Below are 22,500 nucleotides of genomic sequence, written 5' to 3'. Positions count from 1 at the left end.
ATAATTATTCTTTCTCATGTTCAAAGGGTTTTAATCTCTGAATTTGTCATGATGTAGTCAGTGCATGTAACAACTTACATGTAGATCGATACCTCAAAAATACTATTTTTTTAGTGTCTTTGAGTTTCTTGGCATGTTCATTTATTTAACCTTCTTCCATTGAGAAAGAGTGTAAGCAAGTTTAGCAGTCTGCTGTACTTTCATACTCTATGCACAGTAACTCAAGCCATTCTGATCTTCAGTGTTTGAAGTGAGATAACTTGTATTGTACAGATGATACCACGTCATTATTATATTGGACTAGAGGGCTTTAAGCCTCATGATGCACAGAATGAACTTAAGCTTACATGCAGAGCGAGAAAGTTCAAAGGTTGTTAAAGTTGTGCAGATAGGAGCAACATGTCAATAAGAACTGGAATGATTATGTGAAAAGTGAGAGGGAGCATATAAGCTTGAAAAGCAATGGTTGCATAAAATTTTTTTTGTCTTAGCTGTGCTTGTTTTTGAATGTGTGAATGTTTCAGATCCTAAATAATTTTTTTAATTGCTTAACTGTTTGTAAATTTGTTTATAAACAAATCATACATGTACCTTTCTTGGAAAACTCCTAGATTCAATTGAATTGTTATATGATGTTAAATGGACGTGTCTAGATACCCGGCAGCCGGGAAGTGCTTTCAAAAAACTAGATACCCGGCAGTCAGAAATTTTGACCAATTTTCTCCAAATAGCTCGCTTAATTCCTCTAAGAATATACGATAAAATTATTTGTTTAGAAATCTCAAGCGATTATAAATATTGCCTTGGGTTAAAAGCAGAAGTGACTGTTGAGCTTGGGCATAGAGTGAAATCTCAATGTTTTTGAGACTTAGAAAATATTCAAGTTCTGACACACTAAGGCAACTCCCGATGAATATCCACAGAAATTACCAACAAAACCTCACCCAAGTATTTAGTGTTTCTTCAGAAATGCCAAGCGATTCTAAATAATGTTCTTAGAGGAATTAAGCGAGCTATTTGGAGAAAATTGGTCAAAATTTCTGACTGCCGGGTGTGTAGTTTTTTGAAAGCATTTCTCGGCTGCGGGTTATCTAGACATAATCATGTTAAATAATGATGAAAATTTGTATCGATTCACACTGACCAACTTATTTTAATAACAATTTACTGACCCACATAATTTGCAATACATGTATGACCTTGGATGGATCGAAGCACACCATCGTCACAGCCAATAACATCTACAGTGTACATGTATATTAGGCTTAACTGACAGTCAACCAATAACATCACTACTTACTTGACTGATCACATCAACAACCAGAGTGTTTATACATGTACTTGTACCATCTACCAAAATTATACTAATCACTTGACTCTGAAGATGACTCCCACTCATTTTGTTTTGGCGTCGGTCAGTGTCAGCCTTAACAGGAAGTCCTTCTCAGGACTCCACTCACCAGGACGATTGTACGTATTTCACTGAATTATATCATAGTGTTTAAGTTGTACAAAGCAGCATACTTGATGTGATTAATTTCTTCTGCAGTTGAATCCAGATGTAAATGCTTTTCAACGCAAGTTTGTTAATGAAGTGAGGCGATGTGAGGAAATGGAAAGAAAACTGAGTAAGTGTAAAAATTAATATTTTGAAAGTAATCTCATTGTTAAACTGTTCAGGTTTACTTATTGCGTTCTCAAGGAATGAGAGAAGGCATCCTTATTTCTTTTTGCGGGTGCAATTTGGTCGCCCCTCTAGGTTTTTTCAGGGGCTTTGGGCCTTGTTTTTGTGTACATCGACTATGTCATTCCTGTGCATATGCTCTTTTCTGGCTACAGTACCGCCTGAAAGTATTGGGCCCTTTACCGCGTCATTGCTGCGTCACCCTGTCGTGACTTTCCCTCGGTATTCCCGCGGTAGGCCAATTTTCTGCCGAGGGAAATTTACAGCTAGGCTCAACCAAGGTAAACCCTCGGTAATTAAAATTCTGCGGTAGAGTTGTAAAGGGTTTCCGATGACTTTGTGTTTCCATAAGCCAGATTAGTATAATGTTGAAATCTCACCAAAGAACAGAAACTGAACAAGTTTCAGCTGTAAATTGCGAACAGCAAAATAGGATCATAGCCGCTAGTCATGGACCTTGGTTGCCTTTCCTTTTACATGCGAAGAAAATATCCATAGCCTGATTCTGCCCACATTTGAAACCTTCCTTGCGACATATTTTGATTGCAGTGATTATTTCTAAGACTTCTTGTGGACTGTTCTTTCGAAGGTTCAACGAATCGATTTCGTCGACGCTTGTCCCGCTTGCGTGGACTTTGCTGTCATCACATTGTTAAAGCTTTATTCATTTAAGTTTATGCGAGAATATGTCCGCTTGTTTTTTACAGCTCAGCATACGAAACAGATGAGTAGCACAATCACCATACCCATTTGGGGGTGACTGACAAACATTTCCTGATTTATTCAGTTTAACATCTTCAATAAAGCTATATTTTTGTTGAATGCTAAGGTTATTCTTTTTGATTAGCATACAGGGTGTAAAAAGGGAAAGCGACTTTCTTTTCTTGAGAAAACAAAGGAAAAGGATAGAAAAATAGGAAAATAATGAGTGTAACGCATAACACAATTTTCAAATTGAAAGTCCTCAAAACCATTTTTCATAAGAGAGAACACTTATGTGGATTAATGGACAATAACCAGTGACAACACACAGTAAATACTACATATGAGCCAAATTTCAACAGTTCAAGTTTATTAAATCACATTAAAAAGATTCAAAATTCCGTAGTTTCCTTACTGTAACACTGTGTTTTGGAATTCTGGCACTCACTAGGTTATTGTTTGAAACAAGTCTTCAATTGATATCTTGGGTCAAAACCATCTCAACTAAATGCTCATACCTTGTGCTTTAACTTACAGAAAAATTAGTTTGAGGGATCCACTATGAATGGAGAAATCACTTCTCAAAGCAGTCGCTGCGCTTTTTCTGTTCCGCAATTACGCAATAATATTTTTTGAGACCACTTCTTTCAATGTTGCTCCTGATCCAACCAAGGCATAACTGGGTTCCAACCAAGCATTTTCTGAATGCTCACAAGTTCCCCTAGCTATTTCCACAGTTTCGTCATCGTAGCTTTCAGGGTCACGAAAATATTAGCCTTTGACTGAGTCGCTACTTTTTTTTAACATGCCGGGCCATATTGAACCAAGTCTTGAGTGCCAGTAAACATCACATCCTACTTCGCAAAGAAGCCATGATTTCCATGTGCTTCACAAGGCTTGGTAACCTTTCCTCTATGGATATTATTGGGAAGTCCACAATGTCTTTGCAGGGGCAATTTTCAGGAAATTTCAGGGGAATTATTTTAAGAAAGTTTGAGACATCTGCTCTGACCTCAAATTGTAAAGTGGAGCAAAAAGTGGAGCCGAAAGCCAGCGTTTAGGGTGTCAGTAGAACTAAATGATGGGATACTATCCTCCATGTAGATGTAGTGAAAGCTCTCTGTTTTTACTTTTTATTTGCCTCACAATTGACTATCTGTATGAAAGACCACGCCTGCAAGGGGTCATGGGTGAATCAAAAATTCAGTTTTAACAAAGCAAACTTTAATATTTTCCGAACAATTAGAAAGATATGAAAGTCTGGGTGTGAAAGAAGCCAAAATTAGTGCTTTTCACCCCAATAAACACAATTTCACAATTTTTAGGTATGTTACAAGAATGGGTACGGTGATCATGCTACTCATCAGAAGCAATAGAGAAGTAAATGCTTACGATCATTTCAGTTTGCCCCGCCGACATGTTACCGACACGTTACCGACAGGTTGCCAACAGGTCACCGACTGTCGGCTGACTCTTGGCCGACAGTCGGCCAACACTTTGGCCTCAAACATAACACAAACTGTCGGCTGACAGTTGGGTAACAGTCGGCCGACTGTTGCCCAACTGTCGGCCAACAGTTGGCCCACAGTCAGCCGACAGTTGGGCACCTGTCGGACGACTGTCGGTCAACTGTCGCCGACAGTCGGCCAACTGTTGCCCAACTGTCGGCCGACTGTTGGCCAACCATTGGCCGACAGTTGCCCAACTGTCGGCCAACAGTTGGCCAATAGTCGGCCGACTGTCGGCGAGAGTTGATTGACAGTTGGCCGACAGGTTTTTTGGGGAGCTCTTCTTCACAATTACCGGTTTTTTAGCTTAACTGTTAAGGTTTTGAATACACTCTTCCTTTCTGAAGCTTTATTTTTACACAGAATTTTTATTGGTTTAGATTGGCAACAAATTGAAATTCTTCAAATCCTATTAATATTTTGGGGGTATTTAAAAGTCTTTAATGCTTAACATCTTGTCATCAAGCGACCAAAATTCGTGTGAAAAATAGTTGAGGGCGACAACATGACACCTGCATACTGATATGACAGTGGCGATGAAAAGCCTAGTGGATTTCCTTTCACTATCAACTTTGCGTTGACCTATGTACATGTACGATTTACATTTAACTGTCAATTTGATACACGTATCTTATAATTATTTTGTCGAGTTTTCGCAGTAGTGCTTCAATTATAAACAAGATGCCATTATGCTGACACAAGCTTTGCATTGCGTGAGTTCGATTGCATTCCAAAGTTTTAACTAAAACTAAACGTCTGCACAGAAAGTTGTAAACAATCAAAATTATTTTCAGTTTCCCTTGCTATCATCCGCATGATGATGGCGAGGAAATGCGTTCAATTCTTGAAGTTTCTTTTCGATACAGGACTTTGCTTTGCCTACGTTTCTCAAATTCGTGTTCTCAATACCACTTCATTCATAACAAGAAGAGGCCCTAATGCTGACCAGAGCTTCGTGTTTGGGACGCTATTTGCGTAGCTTTGTAAATAGATTCGTTACGAAGACTGTGGTTTTCATTCGTACAGAACGGTGTAATTTTAAACAAAACGAAACAATTACATCCTTACACAAGTTTTTATTGACTTAACACAAAAATTGTAGAAAATGTTTACTGTAGGTTTTTTTCTCTGGGTTGAATTCGCGGCTGAGAAGACAATACATACACTCTGTTACTTGCCAATGAAAGTGGTTAGTTATCGATGTTTGTGAAAACAGTTACTATCAAATTTGGGAGCTTATTTAATAAAAAAAACAACTGTTATTTTAGAGTGCATTCCTTTAGTTGAATACTACATGTTGTTTTTGTAAATATTTATCTACTGAATTTTGTGTTTGATTGGAAATCCAAAAGATCTAGCTTTTAAGATAATCGGTATTTCTCAATTGAATGCACAATTAATTAATTTTGTGTACTCTTCTCGAGGAAAAATACACTCAGTTTGTGTGTATGAATAACAAAAGGTGCTCTGCTTATCAGAATTACACTGAATTTGGGTGTAATTGAGGTGCTTGTCAAGCTCACACATAAATATTATTTTACACTCGTGTTTCGCGCTTGTATTTCACATGTATTTTGCACGTAAAGATGCCATATTGCATGCATTTTACACACATGTAAGTGCTGCTATTCCTGTTTCCAAAACAGAAGATATGCACTCAAAGGTTTGGCAGAATAAATACTTAAGAGAATGGCCATTGTAGAAATTATTTATCAAACCAAGTTTCTGCCATAAATTTCCTATAATTCCAAAGGCACAAAATGACAGAGAATGTATGGAGACAAAAAATGTAATATTAATTTTAGGAATTTCAACAAATACAAATGTACATATAGATACTGTACCAACTCCAGTTCATTTCAGTTGTGAACTTGAGCTTATTATTTTGTTTGGTTCATGGAGATGAAAGTCTAGAAAAGTAGAGTCATGATGCCTTGAATTTCCCACCATGTTCCCCTGATTACCCATGATGCACTCAAGAGCGTGAACTGGTCTATCTTGTGAGTTGAGTTTGTAAAGGTGTCTTGATGATTTTGATCGCAAAAAGCAAGACAAACAGACATGTTTGATCATTGTCAAGTTTGACACATACATGTACATGTATGGTTAATTTTGTGTCAAAGCAGAAATTAAAATATGACTGTAGTTCTTGAACTCATGCAATTATGCATGTATGAGAACAGACTACCGCATAGCCGTGTTTACTTTTCATGGGAAGAAATTGACACCGGCTTCAGATGATTGGGAAGTCGTGTGAATTTCAATGTTGTCTTTGTGTGTATTAAACAGAAAATTTCAGTTGGTATTGTAGATGATTTGAGCTTGACGCTGCTCATGAAGATAGCATTGTTTTGTTATGATTTTACATGTAGATCGGCATTAGATTTCAAACTTTCCCTAAGCTGAGTCATCCTGGGTACTCAGTGAATGACAAGTTGATGGGATGGTGCGATGATCGGGACTTCCATTTTCTCGTATTTTGTTTTGTTCATTTCTAATTGTGCAGTGCTGCTTAAGCATTAATTTTCTGCCACTATGACCTTTTCTAAAGTACATGTATTTGAAAAGCAACTGCAAAGCGTTGAGAGTGTTGAAAGTGTTGGCTATCAACGTGAATGCTTTATACAGTGGCTTTTTTACCCATTGAAAGTGTTAGAAAAAGCATTGGAAAAATCGTCACAAACCATTGGGATTTCTTGAGCACCAGATGTGTTGAGAAAGGCCTTGAAGGCGTTAGAAAATCTGTCGGCTACCCATTGATTACATGTAGCTGTTGATTTTTACCTGTTAAACTCAAAACTGTTTGTGTACGTTTTCGCATGAAAGGTCAGATACAGTATGGAAATACATTGTACAATTATGCATATATGTCGGTCTGGCCGAGGCAATACAGTAGATTGAGTCAGGCTTTTAGCCAGGATTTTGAAAGTGGGAGTCCAAATTTTATGTGGGCCTTTGGCCCACGTAGCATGACGCCTGCAGCCTAACCCTAACCCCCCTCCTAGGGGAGTTTGGGGGCATGCTCCCCCAGAAAATTTTGAAAAATTGAAGCCTCTTAGACGTGATTTCCGCGATTCTGACAGCTGTAAACGTCTTTCAAGTTACCTATTAAACCGCTGTTTTTTCTTTGATAATTTTACTAAGCTATCCTTTCCTCAACTTACCTTGTTTAACATTGAATTATATTTCGGATATGAACTCCAGTTGTTATGAAGAGTGATTGAAATTTGAAGTTGTCAAGCCATGATTTACACGAAAGAACAGATATGCGTGGCTTTGTTGGTCGAACTGCATTCTGGTCTACAATCGTTAACTATTCACCTACTATTAGTATTCCTAAAGCAATATTACGATGATTGGACATGTCATTACACCAAATGGCTATTTTGTTGTAATGCCCGCCAGATTTCGCTTGAACAGAGCAGAATACAATCAAGCGATTACAATAACATTTGCAGCCGTGAGATCGTCTTACCGAGTTGGAAGGCGCATGATCTTTGACTCATATCCTCATAAATAATCACCAACGTGTGTACTAATTTATAGCAGCCGGCAAAGTAGCCTGGGGACGACTTGGTAAGTCAATATCACTGAACAGTGGCTTTGCCTGTGAAATCGCTTCGCTCAACTTTGATTCAATTGATCAAAACAGAAAGGAAACTCGCTAAAAAAGTTTTAATATAGAAGAAAAATACGACAGCAACACTAAAACAACTCTTGAGAGCAAAAAGAAATGTATGTTTTATTAATTTATAGACACTGTTTTATTTACATTAAGCACAGAAGCTCGTAAATGGCCGCCCAAAACAGGCCGTCGAAAATCTCCCATTTCTGAGAACTGGCCGCCCTTTGGACGGCTGGACGGCCGCCTGGCTAAAAGCCTGGATTGAGTCAAGATGAAAATGATATAGGGCAATGAATGATTCGCATGTATTGTAAAAAAATTAATTAATAAGACTGAAAACTCGAACCAGGAACTCTGATTACCAGGTTGAACATTCTGGTAGTATAATGAGGAATAAATTGAAACTAAACAAACTGCATTGTTAGATTTGTAAAACCACCGTAAATACATGTGCAGTGTACACTGTACTTTGGGAACTAATAAACTATTTACAGAGTTGTCACATGGTCACACTGATTTTGCGCCATGGTAATGAATTTGTCCTCTTGAGGAAGCAATACCTTGATTGAGTTAAGATGAATTGACACATAACTGTCCACCTTTGCATTGAGTTTGAAATGACATCCAACAGAAAATCCCTCCATTTGTATACACAATTATTTACCCACATTTAGTATGTTTCAAGTGATGAAAGGTCTGAACATTCATGATCAGTTTGAGAAACAATGCTGCTTACACATTTGGGTCTGAAAAAATTGTGTTATATCCATTCTATCCATTCTTGGTTAAATTGCAAAGGAATAAACTAAAATCAGGTTTGGATGTTGCCTCGCATGTGCAATATCAATCAACATTGAGATTTGTATTGTAGGCTACTATTCGTTGCTTGCAAAATATTATCTTATGTACATGTACATGTACAGATTCTTGCTTAAGCTTCTTTTTTTGATAGGGTTTTTAAAGAAGGAAATTGAAAAGGCTGACATCCATGTAGTTGATACTGGAGAAAATCCTGAAGCTCCCCACCCGCGGGAAATGATTGACCTTGAGGTTAGCATTATGTTTTTTCAAAGTTGCATGTATATTGTTGTATTGTATGCCACATGCATTCACATTAAATATTTGTTCTTGGTCTAATTTTGAAGCCATGACATTGTTGTTCTTCATTGTGGTCTTTCACTTGATGGTGATGTCAGCTAGGGAATAAAGGAAACTATATTTCTATTATTTCAAGAGGTAACAATAAAATCAAGGGAAGTGCTTTAATTAATGATTCGGGGATAGGTGGGTTGAAGATGCGTTGAAGAGATATGCTGAGGAGTGTAGTATCGTCCTTGGAAAAATTGACGTCTTTGTAGGTCAAGTGGGTGGAAAAATCATTTTATACAGTACACAGCGTTCCAGTTAATTTTTTCAAGTGGGGGGTCATTTATACCATTTGACGGGTGACCCAGACATTTTGTTGTAATATTTAACTGAATATTTACATTTCATCTGACGGGTCAGGAAGCCTTCTTGTCGGGTTATTGACCCGAGACCCGACTCTTATTGAGTACAGCATGTATTTAACTTAAACACTTATAGACTTCGATTTCCATACCAGATTCTTATAAGGAGTTCCTCAATGCTTGGTCTGACTTAAAACCACTAATGTGGCGACATGCTCTGTATGAAGATGTCGTAAATAAAATAACATGGAACAATAAATTTGTTCTTATCGAAAAGTCATCCATTTGTGAGGCTGGTACATGTACATTTACATGTAGATATTTGAGTAATGAGAAGATTCTGCTTTCTTCTTTTATTTAAAATTTTTTTTAAATTATATTTTTTAGTTATAATAATAATAATAATAATAATAATAATAATAATAATAATTATTATTATTATTATTATTATATCTGAGAGTGTGGATGCAGAGTACTCAGCGTCCATTAGGGTAAGCGCTCCACTTGTAAGTAAAATAGAGAAGCAATCCCATGAGACCCCAGATGAAGCTGAGGTACAATGACTGGTATACGCCACCCGGAGGGAAAAGGATCATGGGCTGAGAGAAGAGCTTGAGGAGGTGAAGGCTATGTTGCCAGACAAGACACAGAGAGCTGTGGACTTGGCCTGTGAAAAAGGCGCATCCAACTGGCTTACGGTTATTCCTCTCAAAGACATGGATTTTGATCTCAACAAGCGGGAATTTCGTGATGCTTTTAGGCTTAGGTATGATTGGCCGATACCTGATAATCCGTCAGTGTGCATTTGTGGGAGCACGTTTACAGTGGATCACGCGATGATCTGCCAGCGTGGAGGCTTAGTTATTCAGTGCCACAATGAAATACGCGATCTACAGGCCGAGCTGCTTGACATGGTTACGATGTGCAAGTTGAACCGGCATTACAACCTATTACAGGCGAAGAGCTTGCCAGAGGGGCTAATCAAGCCCGATGCATGCCTTGACGTCCACTGTAGGGGTTTCTGGGAGCGACAGAGGGCTTCATTTTTCGATATAAGGGTATGTCATCCCAATGCGGACTCTTATAGAGATCTCAGCCCCAAGCAGATCTACAGGATTCATGAAAATGAAAAGAAGCGAAAATACAACTCTGGCGTCACAGAAATAGGGCAAGGTACCCCACTGGTATTCACAACGACGGGAGGGATGGGTGACGAATGCCTGAGGTACCGCTCAAGATTAGCCGAGCTATTATCTGCAAAAAAGCAAAAGAAAGACACCCCACAACAATTTCATGGGTCAGGGCGAAACTGTCCTTTGCAATTTTGTGGAGCGCACTCCTATGCCTAAGCGGATCGAGAATCTCGAGAAGGAGGAACTTAGACGTTAAAGACAGTGATTTAGAAATAGAGAAGGGTCAAGCAGGACTTCCCTAGACCTGACAGTTATAGATATTTTACTAGTGGAGGTACATAATAATTATTATTATTATTATTATTATCTACTTACAGTTCCGCTTAACTGCAGTTCCACTTGTAATTACAGTGCTACTTAAGGACGTTCGCGCCAATTGTTTCTGCGCATCCTTACTGCGCACGCAAATGCACACGCCACGTCATACACGAGTGTGCTCGCTAAGTAATAAAAATGAGAAATGTTAGGGCAAAAGGCCATTGCTATAGCTTTGCCTGGATTTAACGGTCTTGGACGTTTGGTGACCCCTATTTTTCTTTCCAGAAACGGATTTTATTTACAATCATCTCCACGTTGTCCAAAAATGAGCAAAAAAGCAATGTGGGAAGTTAAAAAAATTTCAAGATTTTTGCTCACGGGACATCAAATCCTTCCATCTTGCGGCTGCAAGGCGCGTGAAACTGTGGTCCCTAAATGCGAACTTGATCTTTAAGGAACATCACCAGTTGACTAAATTCACTTAATAAGTCCACTTAAACAATATTTGGCAGAGAAGATTTCACTTCAAAGATTTAATTGCAATATATTTGGGTTTACAGACACTGGCCTTATTCGCTAACGAAGCTCGATTTTGTCACATTTTGGGTGTTTTTCCGGGCATGTTCTCTCCAAAACGAAGTCGGTGACCCCCCATTTTTTTTACATTTCTGACATAACTAACTCATCATCTTACAGTGGTAAAAGTTTCAGAAAAAAATCAATTTTGAACAATTTTCACGCGAACGTCCTTAATTACAGATCGGAGTTATTTACATTGACAACGTTATTATACGTACAAACCATGTATCTTAAGACTGGGTCAACATTATTTACATTGAAAACGGTATTATAAGTGTTTAAGACAGGATTAACACCAATTGTAAATACCGTTAAGTATTTTTCCTTTCAATCTTTGTGCTAAAAAGAAGATGTGGCAGTTGCATAATATTGAATACATAACAAATAAAAAATAATGTGTATGTCTGTGGTTAAGTGACAAGGTTTAAAGCAGCAGTAAATGGTTCCCATTTATTTTTATTACTTGGTGTGTTCTTTTCTGTCTGGTGTTATGGGCAAAATGATATAAGAAGTTATTGTGACTTGGACAGAATCCTTTTATTAATTGTTATCGTCAACTCTATTTGTAAAGAGTGAAAACCACCAGACCACCAAGAAGCCATTTTTTTTAAAACTACAGTAGTGCTGAATTTGTATTTAATTTTTAATTTGAGAAGGGTTTAATAAAAGTATTATTATAAAATAATAATAATAATAATAATAATGACAATGATAATAGTAATAATAATAATAATAATAATAATACAGTGAAAGGAAAAAAACAGAACAGTGCTACTTAGTTACATATCTACTTAATTACAGGTCCACTTAACTACAGTTCCACTTATAATTACAGTGCTACTTAATTACAGATCGGAGTTATTTACATTGACAACGGTATTATACGTATCTTAAGACTGGGTCAACATTATTTACATTGAAAACGGTATTATAAATGTTTATGACAGGATTAACACCAATTGTAAATACCGGTAAGTATTTTTCCTTTCAATCTTTGTGCTGAAAAGATGTGGCAGTTGCATAATATGAAACATACAGTATAACAAATAAAAAATGATGTGTATGTCTGTTGTTAAGAGACAAGGTTTAAAGCGGTTAATGCTTTGGTGCGCAATAAAAGACAATACACACAACTTGGGCGTAAACGAGGGGCAGGGAATGTACTGGCAAGGCTCGGATAATACCCACCGCCGGTATGGACCACCGGATGAGGGGCCTCGGCAACTAGCCGAGGGGGTGCCTCATGCCTGTATTGCAAGGCGGGCATAGTTGCTGGCATAATGTCCTGGGGCCAAGTTAACCCAGTCCAGCAGAGTAACAATATGCCCCCTCCCTAACGGGGCTTCAGCACAGGGCTGAAGGGGTGCCGCAGGCAGCAATTCCCCGCCCATATTTTATTAAGGAGAACTATTGAATAGGTTACAGAAGCTCATAAGGAAAAAATAAAATAAAATACAAGAGAACCAGAAAGCAAACGGGGCGGGAGGGAGGGATTAAATTGCTCAACGGAAAAAACAGAACTAGTTGAGCTTTGGAAATGTCAAACTGAGAAGGCTCACATGGCGGGATGAATGAAATAGCCAAATAAGGTAGTCACATGATGGGAAGTCACGCTCTCCTCCCAGGTGCTGCCCAGTATTTGCTTACCAGCATTAACATCTATTTTATTCTAAAATATCATTTAATGCTTTGGTGCGCAATAAAAGACAATACACACAACTTGGGCGTAAACGAGGGGCAGGGAATGTACTGGCAAGGCTCGGATAATACCCACCGCCGGTATGGACCACCGGATGAGGGGCCTCGGCAACTAGCCGAGGGGGTGCCTCATGCCTGTATTGCAAGGCGGGCATAGTTGCTGGCATAATGTCCTGGGGCCAAGTTAACCCAGTCCAGCAGAGTAACAATATGCCCCCTCCCTAACGGGGCTTCAGCACAGGGCTGAAGGGGTGCCGCAGGCAGCAATTCCCCGCCCAAAACGCCGAGATAAACGAGGAGTGCCCTGTGCGAAGCCCATTTAGTGGTTTTGCTCTCAATTTGACAGGGAGAGAAAATGACCCCATCTCCACGGAGTTGCAATAGCCAAAAGCAAACATTGCCTGCCCCAAAGGTGAAAGTAGAGAACCGACGAGTGGAGATAGGGGTCGAAAATACGACATGAGCATATAAAAAAAAATAAATAAAAAAAATAATAAAAATAAAAATAAAAATTAAAAAATAAAAAACCAAAGCCAATGGGCATCGCATAGAGACTGGAGGGGATAGGACCCTCACACAAAACAATTAACTGGAGGGGATAGGACCCTCGCACTAAACATTTGACTGGAGGGGATAGGACCCTCGCACTAAACATTTGACTGGAGGGGATAGGACCCTCGCGAAAAAAAAAAAAAAAAAAAAAAACAAAAACAAAAAAAAAACATTACACTGGAGGGGATAGGACCCTCACACAAAACGTTCAGCTGGAGGGGATAGGACCCTCGCACAACACATTTGGCTGGAGGGGATAGGACCCTCGTGCAAAACATTTCCGTCAAAATAGTCATTTCCAATAGTACTACATGAACTCGAGAGGGCAGAAAGCCTAAGGAAAGAGAATGTGACAGAAAGCCCTCAAGTGCCGAATGGGCCTTTTTCCTTTTTTGTTTTAAAGGAGAAACATGGCATTAAGCTTAGGATAGTGCTTTCACCCATGTGATGGCTGGCATGTGGCTGAAAAGGGGATGAAAGGCAATTATCGTATCGAGGAGAAATGCGGGTGGGGGGGAAGCAAACGCACACAGCAGGCTTCCAGGGGGATGCCAACATGATTGCTGTACCCATAGGTGAAAACACTATAGGTTCAGGACAATACAGGAAAATATGAATTAAGTTATCCAAGGAACTGTCATAGATCATTACTGATTGTTAGAAAAATCCAAGTTTCAATGAGATACTCAAGTGCTTTCAAGGATTCCAGGGGGTTGTTAGCAGGAGGAGCAAGAGGCCAATGACTGAGGAACCTGACATATTGTTTCCTTTGGAGTCCTGATGTAAGCTTGGTATGTGTTATGATTCCAGCGACCCAGAATTTGAAGAGCCAGTTGAAAATGCCAGTGATTCTGCCGGTTGTAGCAGCACCAATACTAAAGCTGTGAGAGGCAGAGGAGGAGCTGTCATTGTCACAGAGGTTTAAGAGAGACCATAAGTTGTTGGTGTGTGAAGTCTGGGTGAGATATGGTCCACAGGAGAAGCTGAAGAGTAGCTGGCCAGGGTCTTGAGTTGCAGTTTTGAGCATATAATCTTGCAGGGCAGACGATGCATAAAGGTCTGAGTTTGACCTTGCAAAACTGAGCCTGGCTGTCTCCCAGAAAGGGTCAGTTTTGGACTTTTAAATTGCAGTGTCAAATGAAGTAGGGTGAAGGATGTTGGGATGGAAAGAAATGTCTGTTCTAGCAAGGTGGGACTGAGGGTCGAAATTGCCATTGCAGGTAAATTCGCTGCTTCTTAAGAAGCCAAAAAATGAAAGGGTAAATGCAGCCCATAACATAAAGGAGTCAACAATTGGTAGACTTAAAAGGTTGTAACTTAGTATACGTAGATGCTATGGAGAACTGATGAGGTGATCAGGTGGCAAGCCTTCTTGCATTCCCATGGGAGAGCTTGATCTCCCTCAAACTTTTGTGAAGGACTGGCATAGCCAGAATGTCCAGGAGACAGCCAGACTCAATGTGAAGGTTGTCAAGTGCTGCCAGATAAACATAATAGTGCCGTAGGAGCCTGTATTGCACAGATGAGTAACAAAAGGGATCAGGGTGAAGTTGTGAGCAGGTCGAACAGGGAGGGGGGGGAGGGGGGATATGGAAAGCTGATTAAAAATGAAGGGGCACTCCGTAGGCCAACGGGACGGGCTGTGTAGAGGTAGTAGTGGTTTTTCCGGGCCATTCCCTGGAGCTCCCTCAGGGGTGAATGGGGATTATTCTGGAGGCAGGTTACGGGGTCTGAAATTGCGCCTTCCTGGCCGCCAATGCGACTAAAAAATTGAGTACCGGCGACCAGAATTTCACAACTGGTCACCATTGTTAAGGTCAGATCTGTTTGCCAAGAGGTGTCTTACTTTTTATCCTGAGACTGTTTTGAAATAGAAATGAAGGAGTTTTTCCGTTAACAACCTCCATAACCTCACAAGCCATTGTTTCTCATAAAATATGTATTGCAGGGGGAAAAACGACTCAGTAAAGAGATTCAAGGACTGGTGTGAGGAATGTACCACTATGGCGGATTTTGTTCGACAGGGTGTGACTAGTGTTTCCTTACCTGAAATTTTTGACAAACTAGGGGGCAGATAGATTTCATTATTAAATGTACATTCAAGGTCGGATACCTTTTCTCTCCAAAATGTGCGCTTTTGAAAGTGAAAAGATAATGCTTGACACATACACAAGACCATGCGGTCGTTGCTTTCTGGTATCCATAAAAACAGGTCAAAATGTACAAGTTAATTTGGACCCTGGGTTAGATGTCTGTTTTAGAGGGGGAGGTTTGTGGCTGTTTTCCAACGAAAGTCAACATCATAGGAAGGCCATGCCAAGCCCGCAACTTCCTTTGGGTAATCGAATGGTCGCTTGATAGGGGAACATCTCTACCGCCCTTTGGGGAAAAGAAGTGAGAAGTGCAGAACCAGGGGGTGGATCCAGAGTAGTTCAAGAGACTTGCAGAAATCACTCAAATTTCTTCCAAACCTTATTTTTCAGCCCTTTATTGCAGTTCACGAAGTCAACTATCCTTCTTGTTTTAATTTTTTGAGAAAGATGACAAGAAAATCGCTCCCAATTGATCGACAGATAAACAGCTTACTTCAACAACAAATCAAAACAAATCGCGAAATTCTGAAATCCCTGTTCAAGACAATAATTTTTTGCGAAAGAAACAACATAGCCCTCAGAGGTCCACGAGATGATGATCCACAAAATGCCAGTCTTTCTGGAAACTTTCAGGCACTATTAGAATTTCGAATTGACAGCGGCGATCAACACTGCAACGTCACTTGAAAACTGCACCCAGAAATGCGACATATTTCTTAAACCTGTCAAAACAAGATGATTACAACTGTGGGTGCTATCATAGTGAATAATTTGTCGCAGGAAATCAGGGGGAGCAATTATTTTTCTATTATGTCTGACGAAGCAGCTGACGTATCAAACAAAGAAAATCTTTCAGTGGTGATCAGATTTCTTGATTCAACCAAAACAGTCAGAGAAGGGTTTGTGGGATTCTACCTTTGTGAGGATGGAACGACAGGAGTAGCTTTCAAAGATTTAATATAGCTGATTTAGGATTATCTATGGAACACTGTCGAGGCCAATGTTATGATGGTGCGGAAAAATGGCATTCGGAGAGCACCAAATTTCAAATTTTCTTGGGGGAGCATGCCCCCAAACCCCCCTAGTTTAGTTGGTGCAAATCACTCATGAAAATCCTGGATCCACCCCTGAGAAAACCATACAGAAAATGCCGACAAGAATCGAGCTGGGCTTACGTTTTCCAAGAGGAGGGGGGAACTCTTTGTGGTTTACCGATAAAGGAAGTGGAAAGCCCGGGAAGGTCGTTATCTGAAAGGCGCGAGTTTTCTGGCAGCACCGCGACAAACTCAACATACTCACCCTTTAATGTTGCGCGTTTAACTTTGGTTGGAACATGTGCTGATAACGGCGACTGTCCTTGAAAAATGGGGAAGGAATGTTGTTGCTGGTACTGGGATGGTTGAGAAGGCTGGCTATGAAGTCGAAGTCGTCGGTGAGTAGCAAATGGCGGGAGTTTGTCGAGGTTGCACAGATTGAGGCGGAGGCTATTGAGGTTGGAGCAGGAACTGATTTGGCGGTAGACTCCTCGATTTTCGTCCACGATGATGGAAATAAGAGTGGCTAACGTGGTTGGGGACGTGTCTGTGTGTGAAGCTCTTCTTGCTTGGACGCCATCTTGGAATAAAATTTGACCGTTTTGACCGCTGTTTCAAGCAGCGCATCGTCTGGGATGGTGACAATTGGTGGGTCTATATAGGATGAAACTTCCTCAGCAGAGGCACTTGAAGTAAAGGGGCTTCACGGTGGAGCGTGAACGTTTCTCTGCGGGTCAGATGGACGCTTGGTGTACGCGAGCTACAAGATGGTGCGGAAGGAACAACGGTGTGAAGCCGTTCAGTAAATTGTTCCCGAGTTCCAGTAATAAATAAAAGGTTTTAGATAGCAAGGGGGCGTAAAAAAACCGTGTTTGTGAGGTCAGCAAATTCCCCAGCAAAGATTAAATTGCTCAACGGAAAAAACAGAACTAGTTGAGCTTTGGAAATGTCAAACTGAGAAGGCTCACATGGCGGGATGAATGAAATAGCCAAATAAGGTAGTCACATGATGGGAAGTCACGCTCTCCTCCCAGGCGCTGCCCAGTATTTGCTTACCAGCATTAACATCTATTTTATTCTAAAATATCATCAATAAATGGTTCTTTTCTGTCTGGTGTATATGGGCAAAATGATAGAAGAAGTTATTGTGACTTGGACAGGATCCTTTTTCTTTAAATTAATTGCTATCGTCAACTCTATTTGTAAAGAGTGGAAACTGCTAGCCTTATAAAACAGAATGAACTGTGTACAGTACCGCTCAAAAGTACATGTAAGTTGACAGTCACTCGTGAGTTGGGTCTATCAAGTTTTATTGAGAAAAGGAATGAGCTTGTTGCTTAACTGGTCTCAAGAAATAAATTGAACAAACGAACCGCACTTGCGAATTTTCAAAAGATCAATGAAACATGGCAAGAGCAATTTTCGATTTTCTGCGCTGAAAGAAAAAAGGACTCTAGTGGCAGGCAATTACCGTAAAAATCTGCATACAGTACAGCTCGAAACTATTAGTGGATTTGCACGCAGTAATACCTTGTCTTTGCTGATAGTGTTTACCGCGAAATCACCTAGGTTGGACGAAAACCGCAACCGAGGCAAAGACGAAAGCACGACTGCGGGCATAATTGAGCAATTGTCTCTTACATGATAAAGTTTCATCTTTTGTCATGATGGAAAAGACTGAATACTGTATCCGGAATCCAGTTTGGGGATATATTACAACTCTCACTTTTGAAGGCTCCTTATTACTCTGTAAATTACATGTCCATGGGCATTTTGCTAGTTTTTGCACAGATGGAATGCTTCGGAAACTCCTCTATTTTTTTCAGAAATAGTTAATAAATAAAAGTGCACAAGGAAAGTGAAGATGATATTTTTCTCACTGGCCAAGGACGTTGAATGGCTGCTTAGGGTTTACATCAATATTGTGTGAAGTTGAGGGTTTAAACCTTTGTAAAAACCGTGGATGATAAGTCTTGCACAGCATTGGACAAGAGAAGATTGTGATCAGTCAAAATTGATTTTAAAATATCATTATGAAAGTCAAGTAGACTACTGTACGACTGATAAAACGTTTCTGAGGAAACAAAACAAAACTAAGTTGTGTTTGGTTTCTGGCCCGAGCAGCTCTGGGGATGGTGAGAAATGTGCCACATTTGAGGTCGATCCGGTGGCCTGCTTCTTCCATTGTAGGAGTTACCAGGAGTACCTATTGGATTCCTAGGCTTTTTTCGTTGTTTTTCGGGTTAGCCTGGCCAGCATTACTCCTGAGAAAATCCAGTTTCTGGTCCTTCTATACCACTCAACTCAGTGCCCTCTGTTTTTGTGTAACACACACCACAGGCAACCCAGTTTGTACTCAGGGAGCATCTTCTTCGTTTCTTTGAAACATAAATTGCTTTCTTGAATTCTTTTATACATGGATTTTATGCATAAATTATTCCAAAGTTCATCTTTCTCGATCGATTTCTCAATTAGTTTCTCAATCCTTGGTTCTCGTGTCTTGAAACTCTAACGTCTTGACCTACTGTTTTTCGAAGGGAGGATCGAGTCAAGACTGTCAACTTTCTTTTGAGCGGCCCTGTATCCATCCCTCTTTTGGTTATTCAAATTAAGGTTGAAGGAGTCGATATTAGTCTCTGAACAGATTTATAGTGAATTTAAAAGGAAAAAGCAAACTGTGGCTGCGGCTCAAAATGAAAATAAATCAGAAATATGCTGAACTCTCCATGGAGTTGAGAGAAATCTACTCTCTACTGTTTTAACTTACTCTAGAGACAAGAATTAGAGGAAAACGAAAGGGCAAGAGATAAAAATCATGGGGCACTCAGCAAAATAGAAGGGCAGAACGCCCTTTAGTTTCGGCCTAGCTAGACCACTGTCATCTTGTTAGCAAAAAGGCATGATACATACCGTATGTAATATTATCCCAGTTTTCCTCATATAATTTCAATTTTCTTTTACTGTAACTGGCATTTTTTCTGTTGTTTCCTTAGGCTCAGTTTGAGCAGCTGGAGAATGAAATGAAAGACAGTAATGCAAACTATGAAGCACTTATGAAAAGTTTCTTGGAGTTGACAGAACTCAAACATATTCTACGCAAGACACAGACTTTTTTTGAAGAGGTACTGTACATGTGCCACCCCCTCAATTGCTTCAAGTGGCTTCTTACACTCTACGCCTACAGTGTGCAGCAATTTCAATTTTGTTTAGAAAGAACAAATTGGAAAGTTCCAATGACTAAAGTAGTCTTCCTCTTTCATACTGGATTGTCAGCCATAACCCTCTTCTTTTTTTAAAGTTACATGTAGTCGGCAAAGAAGTCCATGGTTTTGGCTATGAATGTTATTATTCTTAAAAATTCAGCTCAGGGTACATGTATCTTTGTGATGTTTGGTTACAGCATGTTTCTTGTACTGGCAAACTCCATATTGCGTCCTGCTAATAGAATGATACATAGAATGCACATGACTTGTATTGCTTGTTTTTAGCTGTGTATTTTTAGTGTAGTATTACTACACGGTGTTGTGTTGGTGACTTTGATTACATGTAGGCCGAACTTCATGTGCATAATCAACAACAGATCCATGAACCACAGGGAAATGATGACATGCAAGCTCTTTTGGGAGAGGAACCTCAAGGAGCAGCTGCCACAGCAACAGCAACTCAGCTGGGGTTAGTTGTCATTCTTTTTGTAATATCCCATAGGGTAGAAATTGCCCCAATGTCATGCAAATCTTTTTTTTTTCTTTTCAATTTTATGTTAACAAATTTGCCCAGTGGAGGGTGGGGTTAGAAAAGAACATGCGGTTCCCCACTGGTTAAACCCAGTCAACCCTTCCCTTATAAAAGGGATGTCCCATCCCCTATAACTCTGTAAAATTGATTGAAACCAAAAACTTTCACATGAACAGAGTGTACTTGTAGGTGTATCAAGACAACGGTTTTTACATGTAGGATAAACCAGTGAACATGCCAATGTCATTGAAGGGGCTATGTCATGCAAAATGATGTATTTTCATGACTCCCAAAAAGTAGAATGAAACAATGCAATAACGACTTAAAACTGTTGAACAACACAAAAGTAATACAGCAAAATGAAAAAGAAGCATGGATGGACACAAATGGACAAGATTGAAAGGGATTGCATTCGGGTAACCAAAAAAAAAAGTCAGCCCGACGTTTTTCGTGTTTATGGCAAATTGCCGGATAAAGGTTGTTTTTGCTCAGAATCGTCTTGTTTGTGTTTTAACAATAATTTTATCAGTAAAGGAATTCCATATTACATGTACAATTTTCGAGTTTTAAACTCAGGGTCCCCAAGACACCCTAAAAATAATGTGACATAGCCCCTTTAAAGTACATAGGAAACAAATGTTTTATTAGCTTTTTCAAAAGAGCTTTCAAATGATGAAGAGCGGTGTTTACCGTAAAGACTCGTGTTTTAGCCGCACCCCCAACTTTTAAGCATGATTTTGGAAAAAATAATGTGTGAAATCATGCCTGAACTTCTTGGCTGCTGTTTCCATATGCACGTAACTCCGTTGCAAACAATCACAACAACCGTCCAAGAGCTTGATCACAAACAGTTTGCATAAATGGAAATACCTTTTACGTTCATCCCTGACCAAGCCCTGATAATCGTTGATGATTGCAAACAAGACACAAGGGATAGAAAATTTGCTATCATTATGTCTTGTTGGCGAGGAGTAGCAATGCAAAAGCGAAGAAACAACGATATGGAAACACAATCGTAAGCTGTTTCTTATTGTTTGCGATCATTAGACAATGTTTTTGTGCATGTGATGCGTTCTGACGAATTAGAGGCAAGAAAAAAAGTGTGAATTTAATGCTTATCATAAGGGAATACCCCAGCGAATTAAAAAAAAAAGATAATATGGAGCAACGTACCTCGTTTACTACAAATGGTGAATCTCACATACTGTAAAAAGAGAGAAAAGTTGCTCACAAGCACTGTGCCCACCAATCACTCCGAAAGCCATTCAAGCATAAAAGGCATGGATTGCTGTTTGAAACTTTTAAAAAGAAATATTGTGTGAGGGCAAGTCTCTTATTTCAGATAATTATTTTCCCGCATTCCGCTGCTTTTGAGCTTCATGCGTAGAATGGCCCTTTCAGGTTAAAATTTCAATATAGCAAATAGCTCTAATCAAAGGAACAGTCTTTCCACAGACTTCCAAACGAGCAGTTTAGTTTTATGTACGGTTTATTTCTTAATTTACTCTATAATCTGCGTTTTCCATACTCCAGTGCATTTTTGAGTTGCAAAGTTTTGGCACCAGTTGTGTGAGAATTTGCGTCAAGGCCACAAAAGCTTTGCCCTCATGAGAAAAATACGGGAAGCTGTACACTCAAGCATATTTGCTATTTACCTAAAAGCGCGAGTTGTGTTTGCAAATGAGGATTTTTTTTCGTGATTACAAATGAATGAAACTGCGCATGACGAGACTGGCTAATGCAAATTTAGATTTGGCAAGTGAGATCAGACCTGATACTAGCCACTAGGGTAGTGAGCCAAAAAGTTAGTCTCGAGCCCTGTGAAACTCTGATTTTACCCTTAGGATTGAGAGGGCCTTAAGCCCATTGTGTAGCCATGGAAGCATCACAGTAGGTCATATCATGGAAGTTTGTGATGAGTATAACAACTGTAAAAAGTTTCAGTTCTATGTAGAAAAAGTCTTCGAAGATATTCTATTTTTTGTGATTTTACATCATTTTGTGTCCACCATGTGATGCCACAAGTCATCTAATAAATCAAAATCTTGAGTAACTCAGTAATCAAGAGAGGTATCACAAGAAAATAAATGCTGTTCCTCGTCATTTTTAAAGCTCTTTGGAACAAGCTAATAAAAAAATTTGAGTCATATGCACTTTCATTGAAAAGCTACTTTCAATCTTTAAAAGAAAAAAATATTTAAGCCTACATAAGGTACATGTATTATCTTGTGGTCACTCTCAACACAGGGCTCCTTACAAGGTACATGTATGTGTACATGTATTTCACCCTTAATTCTGTATTTGCATTTGGCTCTCAAGAACCACGCTGAGACTGTAGTAATTATTTCTGTGCAGAAATATTCAAGATACTTGTAACGATATTAAAAATTG

General features: G+C 39.5%; 1 protein-coding gene across 5 annotated transcripts in view; it reads left to right on the top strand.

Moving 5' to 3' along the window:
- The window catches only part of LOC138012974 (V-type proton ATPase 116 kDa subunit a 1-like), a 73,827-nt gene that overhangs the window by 537 nt on the left and 50,790 nt on the right, over positions 1-22,500 (top strand). For 2 of the 5 annotated variants that reach the window (XM_068859923.1, XM_068859921.1), the window contains exons 3-6: positions 1,550-1,628; positions 8,472-8,569; positions 19,368-19,496; positions 19,970-20,046. In XM_068859923.1, the coding sequence (XP_068716024.1) occupies positions 1,550-1,628; positions 8,472-8,569; positions 19,368-19,496; positions 19,970-20,046 (383 nt within the window). Of the gene's footprint in view, positions 1-1,549; positions 1,629-8,471; positions 8,570-19,367; positions 19,497-19,924; positions 20,047-22,500 lie in introns of all 5 variants that reach the window. The other 3 variants (XM_068859922.1, XM_068859919.1, XM_068859920.1) reach the window with 2 other exon arrangements.

This window comes from Montipora foliosa, chromosome 8 (genome assembly GCF_036669935.1).
Source record: "Montipora foliosa isolate CH-2021 chromosome 8, ASM3666993v2, whole genome shotgun sequence".
Lineage (NCBI taxonomy): Eukaryota > Metazoa > Cnidaria > Anthozoa > Scleractinia > Acroporidae > Montipora > Montipora foliosa.
This window is presented reverse-complemented; position numbering and strand designations above follow the sequence as displayed.